This window comes from Neolamprologus brichardi, chromosome 22 (genome assembly GCF_056152115.1).
Source record: "Neolamprologus brichardi isolate AB-2024 chromosome 22, ASM5615211v1, whole genome shotgun sequence".
Taxonomy (NCBI): domain Eukaryota; kingdom Metazoa; phylum Chordata; class Actinopteri; order Cichliformes; family Cichlidae; genus Neolamprologus; species Neolamprologus brichardi.
In genome coordinates, this window is record NC_142124.1 from 14,451,086 (window position 1) to 14,462,013 (window position 10,928).

A 10,928-nucleotide genomic window follows, 5' to 3' on the forward strand; every position below is an offset into this window, starting at 1 on the left:
AAATAGATTCAACACTCAAGTGCAAATTAAGCTTTACCTCCGGGGTGAATGGCCTGATTTTTCTTTAGCTCTGTTAGTGCAGACTGCGGATATCTGAGCCAAGATTTCGGATTTCATCCACCTGTCATCATTTACTTATTGAAGTAAATTTGATAAAGCTAAGAAAAAGGTAAATCTTCATCAGTCTGACCATAGCTAATGGTTAGCTGTTACATTTCCTAAAATACCATCCATGTCTTGCTCTCAGCATTAACCTAAATGCAAGAAAAATGTTGAAACATGTTTTTAGTAGCATATAGCGGAGTTTAAATAAAAAACTAAGAGCTTTCTACAAACATCTTGTCTGTTGATCCATAGATTTAACATATTTATAAGCCAAATCTTTTTATAGAGATTAGAAAAGAACCATATATCCCAGGTGCAGAAATACAGCTGTTGTACCAAAATGAAAGACAAGGTTCAGCAGTTTTCCCAACATGCATTTAAATACGGACAAAATTCTGCTTACCTTGAATTAAACATTGACTTTAGGTGCGCTGAGGCACACACATACACACACACAAAACCTCACTGAAGGCCGAGGCCACCACAGATACAAATGAAGGCTCTGGTTTGCCTCATTACACCAGCCTTTAGCTGGGCCTGAGACAAAAAAGTAATGAGCAGCAGGACAGTCAGTCATTAGCCTAAATAGCTGCAATGGCAAAGGAAAGTCGTGTTGATCTCAGGAGGTGATGCTTAAACCTCTGTAAGAAAACACTGAGCTTCCTTCTGGGAAAATGTTACACAATTATAAGTCAAACTCCTCCTGCGTTCCCACATAAAATCCTCCCTTTTGTTTGATTATCATTACATGCCGGTCGGTAAAGTCTCAGCTTGCAAAGTTTTATTATGCTAAACTTTTGTTGCAGACTATAATATAATGTTATATATTATTCACAGTGAAATGATCTCTCTCCTTCAAGCGCGCAGGACGAAATTGATTCCAAAAGGTGCAGGCCATTAAAGAAAATACAGAGGGAGGAAAACTGTAACACAAACTTTGATTTCATGCTTGTGGTGCGTGCGAGTGAGTTCGGCTCTGAACTCTGATTTTGCGCCTCCAGCAGAGAGAGAGAGAGGGAGAGGAGGAAGAAAGGGGACCTAATATGAATCCAGGAATAAAAAACTCATAACAGCCGAAGGAGAGTTTCATTCCTGATTGAATGTTTATTGACATAAAACCTGTGTCAGTGCTGACAGCGTTGGGAGGCCGAGTCATTTCAGAGAGTGAAAATTTCATAATAACACACAGCTCCTCTGGCACTTTTCATTCACAGGAAAAAACAGCATGAAAATATATGTTTGAAGGGGATTTAAGGTTTAATCTGGTTTAGATGATGGGTCTAAATCAGATCTCAGGTTGAGTTGTAACTTGAATCGGTACCCAGTTGGGTATTGATTTCAGAGCCAAAGGTTTTGCTTCCTTATTAACACCATCAAAAATCAAAAGAACCAAAACACTGCATGTGGGTTATAAAAACAAACAAATAAAACAAACAAAAAATAAGATGGAGATGGCTCAGGAAGTACTGGCTGGTAGTTTTAAAGAGCGCAGTAAGGGTAGAGAAGGGCTATGTGAGTACCAGCCCAATTACTACAGATTAAAATTCAAAGAATCTTAGTTGGCTGTGGTCTAAAAATAAATAAAATAAAACCGATTCATCCAGTAAATCCTGCGTAACATTAACGCTGCACATAAATATTCCAAACTGCACCAGAATATTGCTTGAAGCTTTTCAACGAGTCATTAAAAATACTAAATAAAACATGTGTCTCGTTTCCAAGAGCTCCATGAACAGCTCCTGTTAGGTGTTGCTGGAGACTTTCAGTCTGACCCTCTGGTCGTGTTTCACAAGCCGGACCACGCTGCCACAGTAAAAGGGAGACTTGCAAATTCCTATTTAAAAAGTTGAAATCATCACACACTATATTGCTAAAAGTGTTCGCTCGTCTGCCGTCACACATATGAAATTACACGACATCCCATTCTTAAACCAAGAGGTTTAATATCATGTCGATCCTTTGGAGCTATAATGGCTTCAGTTCCTCTGGGAAAGCTTTCCTCAAGGTTTAGGAGTGTGTTTTTCAGGGATTTTTTTTGACCATTCTTTCAGAAGTGCATTTATGAGGTCCGACACCGACGTTGGATGAGAAGGCCTGGCTAGTAGTCTCCTCTCTAATTTATCCCAAAGGTGTTCTGTCGAGTTGAGGTCAGGAGTCTTTGCAGGCCAGTCATTTTCTCCCACACCAAACTCTCTCATAAATGTCTTTATGGACCTAGCTTTGTGCACTGGTGCACAGTCATGTTAGAACAGGAACTGTTCCCACAAAGTTGGGAGCATAAAACTGTCCAAAGTTTTCTTTGGAGTTCCTTTCATGGGAATTAAGGAGCCGGGCCCAACTCCTAAAGAACAACCCTACACTATCCCCGTTGCATCAAACTTTCTCTTCTCCTGGCAATGGCTAAACCCAGACTTGCCCATCTGATGCCGGATGATTCTCAGTCCAGAGAACACAAGTCCAGTAGCAACAGGCTTTACAAGACTTGGATGTATTTGCTCAGCCATGGAAACCAATTCTATGAAGCTCTCTATGTACTGTTCCTGAGCTAATATGAAGGCTACATGAAGTGTGCAGGTATGTAGCAATTGACTTTGGGGAAAGTTGGCAACCTTTGCACCTCAGTATCCGCTAACCCCGCTCTAATGAAGTTCAGATGAGTAGATTTCTGTATAAAGCAGGTGAGATTTTGACTGCCAGGATCTTCTGTTTTGTGAAACAATTGTTGAAAGACGACGCCAGAAAATAAAGAACACTTAAAAGAAACTTGAACAGTCTGCAGATGCTGTCTTCCAATCACTTCCGTTTGTTATAATACCACTGACTGTTGACTGTGGAATAGTTAGTAGTGAGGAAATGTCATGACTGGACTTGTTGCACAGGTGGCATCTAATCACACAACAATGCTGGAATTCACTAAGCTCCTGAGAGTGGCCTGTTCTTTCACAAATGTTTGTAGCAACATCAAACTGTCAATAAAGTCATAACTGCATTGTTAGGAATAAAAACTGCTTTATAGTTTCAAGTCTGCACATTCGACACAAGTTGAAATAGAAATTCAGCAAAGCTGCTACGTCACTCTAAATCGATTGATTTGAATGTGCCGGTGCATCAGCCGAGTCCAAAGGGTTAAAAAAAAACAAAGAAAGACCTTAAACTAACCATCAGTCATTAGTATTAGTGGTGTAAGTGAGTGCATGAGTGCAAAGATACTGTATGCAATGTTGTTTGGTGCAAGAAAACAAACCAAACGGCAACTGGAATCCTTAAAAGGTTCTCACACAGAAACTAAGCTATGAAGGCTTTTGTAGCGCTCTGGCCCACTGGGCACGCCTGTTGCCAGTGCTGATGATTGGAAACAAGCCACATCTTCTCAAAACAAAAACAAACAAACAAACTGCCACAAACATAGGCTGAAAAGAAGGTGAGGTAGAATGGAGCGGGTCTTCACTTGGGTTCATGGTAATGAGTGAAATATTTGTGGAACAGAGAATAATGGAGAATAGTTTCTGGGCAGCGACGGAGAACTGTGGCACAGTGAGACTTTGGGAAATTTTTCACAATAAAAAAGTTATTACTGCCAAGCTTATTCTTCTGAAAGAGCGAAATCCTACTGAGGTTACAAAAATTGCAGGAACACAAGGTATCATTTCAGTCTAATTTTAGAAAGGCGCATTCCTTATTCTCCTTAGATTTCTTTCTTGACTGTAATATTGAAATTATGTCTGTAAATTATCTATCTATCTATCTATCTATCTATCTATCTATCTATCTATCTATCTATCTATCTATCTATCTATCTATCTATCTATCTATCTATCTATCTATCTATCTATCTATCTAAGCCATGGCTTGGCTCACCACCTGTTTCACTTGCAGATTTCACAGATTTGCCTGAGTGTAACTTTGCCCACCTCTTTAAAACATTTGTCAAGTCGAAAAACTGCTGCTTTGACACACTAAAGGAGATCTGCATCCATAAAAGGATAGGACGTAGGCTGGTGAAACCCCAACACCACCACCTTGTAGTGCCAGCTGGAAACAAGGATCCTTGGTCCTTGGCCAATGGTGTGGGTCTCTGGTGACAGACGATACAACAAGTCTGTCAGGGCATTTTTTGTCACATCACATGGAACGTCAACTCGATTTGAATCAACATGATAGGGCGTCCCCCCTCGCCGGAGCAACGTGAGAAATACACAAAGGCTATCTGCTCAAGGATGGAGCAGGCCAAAGAAGATAGTCCATCATCATAAGATCAACAAGACAGTCATACGGCCAGTGGCCCTTAATGGAGTGGAACGCTGGCCTCAATGCTCCTCAATGCTATGGAGATGAAGATGCTCGGGTGGATGGTGGGCTTGATGGTGGGCTGCATCGTGTGACGAATGAAGCTGTTCAAAAACGACTCGGACTTGCCCCAATGAAAAAGAAGATGAGCGAAGTGCGCCTATGGTGGTATGGACACATCATGCACACTGAGGAGAATTCAGTTTTCAAGTTCAGCCCTCCGACTTGATCCTGGAGGCCGCCGACCGCGAGGGAGACTGAAGAAGACATGCGTGCAGTGGATCTCACCCCAGAGGACACCCAAGATCGATCCAAATGGAGAAGACATGCAACGGACTCCGAGCTGGGAGGACGCTAGGAAAGAGAGAAAAAGACAGAACAGGACATCCAGTGAGATATCTAAAAATAGCATCTGTGTTGAACATGGTCCAGGGATGAAGGAGAAGTTGATTTTGAACAGAAGATCAGTCAAATTTAAGTCAGTTAAGATTTACGAATTTTTCTCTCTCGCACGCACGCACGCACGCACACACACACACAAATATATATAAAGTATAACTTTTGCTCATGTAATGCTTTCGATTCCATTTAAAGTTCGCCATCATTCACATCTTCTGTTTGTTTTTCTCCTGCAGACAGCATTTGTCATAAATGCAGTAAAAGTTTACACAGGTTCATTTTCCCTCAGCTGAAATGTGCTGAGTCTTCGCTCCCTTTGATGGACAGAGATATTACACCTCTCTGACTCTGAGGGCAAATCTTGCAGCAATAACAGTTTTCCAGCTCAAAGCATAGCTCACCTTTCAGGCACAGGCGCTGTGTTATGAACTGGATAAAAGTCTGCCTGCTGTTGCTTTTATGTTGCAACCACTGTAAACAATGTCCAGACACTGATTAACTTTCACCATTTTTTCTTATTGTTCTTAAGTATTCCTCTACTTGTTTCACTTATATCCTTTGCTTTATATCTGCTCTGTTAAGCCCTTACATTTAATTTTCCCTACCTCTTATAGGGTGTCCACATCCTGCACATCCTAAAAAAATATGTCTCACATTTTGATTGTCTGTGGTTTTAAAAAGTTAACGCTATGAGACAGACAGTTTTATAAAGCCTGGTTTTTATCCAGTGGCAATAAAGAAGCAAGGGGAGACTCTCATTATGGGTCATGTGCAGGTTAACCTGGCAGTTGAGAACAATTTTAACAGTTATTAGTATAAAAAAAGTAAATTAATGGGTGTAGGAAAATGGACAAAATGCCACCAGAGCTAGTTTTCTTTGATACTCTTTGCACTGAGTGTGAGTTGAAAAAGTCTCACATATCACTGATAAAGTCCAATTTTAATTTTAATTTTCTGTTTGTTTGTTTTTTAATTCTTCAGGGACATATGTTTGGCTTTTCTTCCTTCTGTTCAGTATAGACCTTTTGCATGCCATCCATCCCAAACAAGTGCTCTGGTCTCTAGAGGTTAAATTAAAATATAACTTTTTCAAGAAACTGCAAAAAACATATCTGGAGTGGAAGCCACGTCTGGACTTTAACTGGAACATTGTGACACCTTGATTGTTTTCTCACTCAGCCATTCTGTTATAGATTTGCTGCTGTGCTCTTGCATGATCCAGTTTCGGCAGCGCTTTAGGTGTCAGACAGATGGACTCATATTTGACTTTAGAATACGCCCTAATCATCATGCCTCCACCATCGTGCTTAACAGTTGATATGGTGTTTTTGGTTTTCTTCATCTGGATTCTGTGCATTAAACATGCAGACGTATTGTAGTTTGCTCATACGTATCTTTGCAAACCCAAGTCGTGCTGCTATGTTCTTTCTTAGAGAGAAGGATCCTGGTAGCATACTTTACATTTAAGATGTTAAACAAGGCCTCTGGAGTGTGACCTAGGGGTGAATTTGCTTAAACATCTACCTTAGGAAATGTATTGTTTGAACACTCACCTGAATGTTCCATACCAGCAAACTGCCAAGTCTTCTGCTATTATACACTGATGATCAATTAATCAAGTGCATTTGATTATCTATTCCTATGGAAGCAGTAAGAGTGTACTGAGATATCCACATGACCATAGGAACAAAAAAAGACAATAAATTATAGAAAGGTTGACCTGAATGTGAATAGTACTACTTTCACTAAGCATGCCATCAATAATCAGTGAAATAAACGTTATTGACCTACCTTTATTCTTTAAATTGTACATGCAGATGAAAAATCAAACAGAAATCACCTAGAGCAACAAGAAAAAGATAATAGCTTCAACTTAAAATCTATTAATAATTGATCTCTGTTACATAAACTCTTCGGTATGTTGGTCAACATTTCAGACGTCTGGACTCTGAAACCAAACAAATGGGTTGTTTGCTTTTTTCTGTTGTTGCTGTTACAAAAAGCTCCTCGCTTCTCACAGGCTGAATCATTTCCTTCACATTCACAGGTGAGTGGCCGCAGGGATTTGTGATAAAAATAACGAGGTAGAAATAATTTTAAAATGTCTAATGTTCTCACAGTTGATTTTTTTCTTTACCTGATTTCTGTCTGTTGTTTTGTCTTCTTTAGTTTCTTCTGGTATTACTTGAAAATTTTGTTAACTATTTTTAATTTTGTTTGATAAAATAACAAAAATTTTTTAAAGTCAGTGAGCGTGAACCGAAATCAGGGAGACTTGTTTCATTAAAAATACCCCAAATCTTGTCCGAACTGTAAACGGCAGCATGAGATGAGGTGACGAGTTCTCTTTTGTGTGTGTGTGTGTGTGTGTGTTTTGAGTCCCTGAATGTGTTATCCATTTTTTTTTTTTATTTTCACAAAGTCAAATCCCTGCCTCTTATCTCGGCGTGACAATGCTGGAAACTCTGCTTTTTGTTTTGGTTTTCAGACGTGACAGTCCTTTCAATCACGATGAGGAGCTCTGTGGTGTTTTGCCTAGCTGTCAGCTTTGCCATGTTTGGATTTGGTAAGGGGAAAAAAGGAACTCTTTTATTTTTTTTTTCCTAAAAAGTGCAGCCAAGTGGGGCTAAGTCACAGAGATTATCAGCCTGAGGGAACATTTTAGCAGATCACTGTGCTGTTTGCATGTTCTGCTGTCATGTCATGTGCCTCCACTTCACACTATAAATATTAATTCACGTCTCTGGACATGCAGTTTGCTTTGTGCAAAGTTGGATTGCTGTTTTTTTCTATATTTTTGGGGGGTTTCTTTTATTGACAAGTTCCTAAAATATTAATGAAATATAGCAAACATGAGGCTACTGCACATGTGTTTTTTTTTTTTTTTTAGATTTTTACAGTCCATGAGACTTTTATTTTGCCTTTGCCTTAAAGAAAAAGTTGTGAAATATACTCATTTTTCCCGCAGAAATAGCAAACAGGGCTCCATCCAAAGTCATGTAATCAGTGTGAACACACCAGAATGATCAGTTCACTTAATTTCCAGAGAAGATTTAACATTTTATTGTCTGCCTTGAAGCACTTCCTTACTATCAAGGACACTCTCGTAAACTGATTAATGCATTTTGGGGCAATTTGGGGTGCCAACCCTCATGTCCCCTTTTTAAATGCCTTCACTTTCCTTTAGGGCTCTCTTCATGTTGATTTTCAGGAGCCCAAAGTGGCCATATTTAGACAAAAGCTAAATCCAGCTAAACTTAGTTAGAAAGCCACATCCATAGACTCTATGAATGCAACACAAAAAAGGTACTGCAGGTCATCTACCCGTTGGAAGGTTGGTGGTTTCATCCCCAGCTACTCCAAATGCATGTTGAGGTATCATTGAGGTATCCTTGAACAAGATACTGAACCTTGTGTGTGAGTATGTGAGTATGTTAGACAAAAGGCTTAGATATAGAAAAAAGCACTTGTATGAATGCATGTGTAAACGGTGCAGGTGCTTGTGCCGAGACACCTGTCAGTCAAAGGACCCACACTCTGAACTCTGAGTCTGCAGGCATTTTTATTTATTTATTTTTAAAAATACTATAATATTAACATGAGAGATCACTCTCTTTTTGAGACAGCCTAGTGGTCATTAGAGGAACTTTAGAGGAACTGCAGTTTTTGGCAATCAGCAGTGGTTTTATATATGAGACCTGGGGGTTGCCAATTATGGAGGGCCAAAGTATGCCAAAGTATGAATTTAAATAAATACATAATCCAACAATTAATTAATTAATTAATTAATTAAAATCAGTTCATTTATTGAAAACATTTAAGACATTTTTATTTCCATTTTTAATCAATTAATGCCAGATTTAATTAATAATATAATTAGTTAATTAATTATTTCCAGTTTTCATACTGACACATTTTATTCATTATTTAATGATGTATTTATTTAATTCATTTTGGCACTCATGGCCCTCCATAGACCTTTAATCATTATGAAAACTGAGTGACTATTTGAGCTGTTTTAGAGCTCTTTTCTTAAAGCTTGTTCTCAGGCACGAGTATCCTTAAATACATCATAAATAAATAAAATTCCCAACCACTGACTAAATCTAAATCTAATCTAAACCTAAACAATGTGAACTCTGCAACTCCTCACCAGGCCTCTCGCTGCAGTGTTACTCCTGCCCGGGTGGGTCTTCCCAGAACTGTGCAGTCAAGCAGGAGTGTAGCCAGGGGAAGGACTCCTGCCTCAAACTCACCAGTGGTGGTAAGCATTGTTAAGGACAAAATACAAACATAAATCTGTCTATAGCACGAGTGTGTTAAACAACTTATTATGGAATGAAGGGATTACCTAATAAGGTGAAGAATGCATTTTTCATTAAACTGTGACACATTGCTCTTAACAGTAATGATAATAATAACAGTAATCCACTGACAAACACAAAAGCAATTCCCGATTTTGCATTATTTTGTTTCCGTTTCACTAAATTTCAGCAATATTAAAAAACTTCATTTGAATTATTAACAAATTCAATTTATTATGAAGTAAGAAAACGTATTTCCTGCACAGATTCTATTTGGAAAATGCTTCTTTTCAAAGTTTTATTAGTTTTTTGTTAAAATTGGCTATTGTGCCTGTTATTTCTAATCAAAATTTACATTTGTATATATTTGTTAATCTGACAATACTGACCTTGCACTGCCTCACCTCAGGCAAGACCTACACTGAATGTTTGCGGTATGCAGACTGTGACTTCATGACTCTGGCTGTCAGATACTCCGTCCCCGACTTCACCTTCTCCTGTTGTCAGAAAACACTCTGCAACGGTGAAGAAAAGACTTTCCTTCAGAAACTGAAAGATTTCTTTGGTTAAATGATTAAAAGGAAAGAAAGAAATCAGGTAAAAGGTTGATTCTTATGTAACACTTAATTCTTTTGCTGCATTTACTAATTGTTATAGACTGAACAATAAAGTCTTAAATTGTGTGCTGACTTTGACCTGGACTTTTTGGATGAGTTGCAAACAGTCACTGCCTTTCTGTAGAAAGTGCGCTTTTAAGATCAGACACTGGGGTGAACAAAGCAGCGATGAAACATCTTAACATTTGACTGATCTGATGTCAGGGACAAACAGGGGAGGAAACTGGAAGGTTCGCTGGTGCATTCCTGCTGGTGTGGTGTGCCGCAGACCATATGCCTTTCTACATTCATCCACACTGCATACTCTGCACATGAACTAATTTCTGTCTGATACAAAGAAAAACAAAGGAGACTAGGATGCACCCAAAAGAATATTAAGCTGCATTTAAGCAAGAAGGAAATTGTCCTTGAAGTTATCTTTTCTTTTGTCATTGTTGTTTTTTTTTTGGGTTTTTTGGTAGTTGAAACCTTTTGGTCAGCTGGGGGAATTTCTTTGATACCTTGGTGTCTTCTCTCTGTGCTTGTGTGGGCTTTCTTCCTTCTATAGTCCCACGTAATGTAAATTAGATCAGCTGGGTGATTTTACATTAGATTCAGGTAAGGATTTAAGTGTTTTCTCACTTTATTACTGGACTGGTGACCTTTCCCACCTTGCTCTTTGTCAGGTGGAACCACATTTGACCGTCAGAACCATCTTAATTGTTCGTGGCACACATTCAACAAGGTGCTGGAAACATTCCACTGTGTTCATAAATGCTCTTCTGCATCCTTTGGTTGTAACGAGGGATTATTTGAATTATTGTTGCCTTCTTATCAGCAGTTTAACCATTTTTCTTTGACCTCTGGCATCAATTAGGTATTCTCTCCTTGAGAACTGCACCTCACTTGATATTTTCTCCCCATAGATGATTGCGTAGTAAACTTCAAAGTCACTTAATTCACCTTTCTTCTCGTTCTGATGCTCAGTTAGACCATGCCTACATGCCTAAATGCACTGAATTGCTGACATGTCACTGGCTGATTTGATATTTGCTTTAATTAGCTGCATAACAGATATACCTAACAAGGGTCATTTTCTTTTGACTTGATGATTTCGTTCTAAGATTTTCCTTTCTTTCTGTATTATTGTAATTAATACATTTGGAGCATGAATAATTTAATATTATATATTTTCCTAAAAAGACCTCAAACACTTTCATAAATCCTTGATATTATT

General features: G+C 38.7%; 1 protein-coding gene across 1 annotated transcript; it reads left to right on the top strand.

Annotated features, from left to right (window-relative positions):
- Window positions 1-6,773: 6,773 nt before the first annotated feature.
- On the top strand, window positions 6,774-9,778 carry LOC102799962 (CD59 glycoprotein-like). The gene is made up of 4 exons (XM_006787933.3): window positions 6,774-6,838; window positions 7,280-7,357; window positions 8,948-9,055; window positions 9,505-9,778. The coding sequence occupies exons 2-4, from the start codon at window positions 7,303-7,305 to the stop codon at window positions 9,663-9,665; spliced, it is 324 nt and encodes a 107-aa protein (XP_006787996.1). The 5' UTR covers window positions 6,774-6,838; window positions 7,280-7,302; the 3' UTR covers window positions 9,666-9,778.
- The last annotated feature ends 1,150 nt before the right edge of the window (window positions 9,779-10,928 follow it).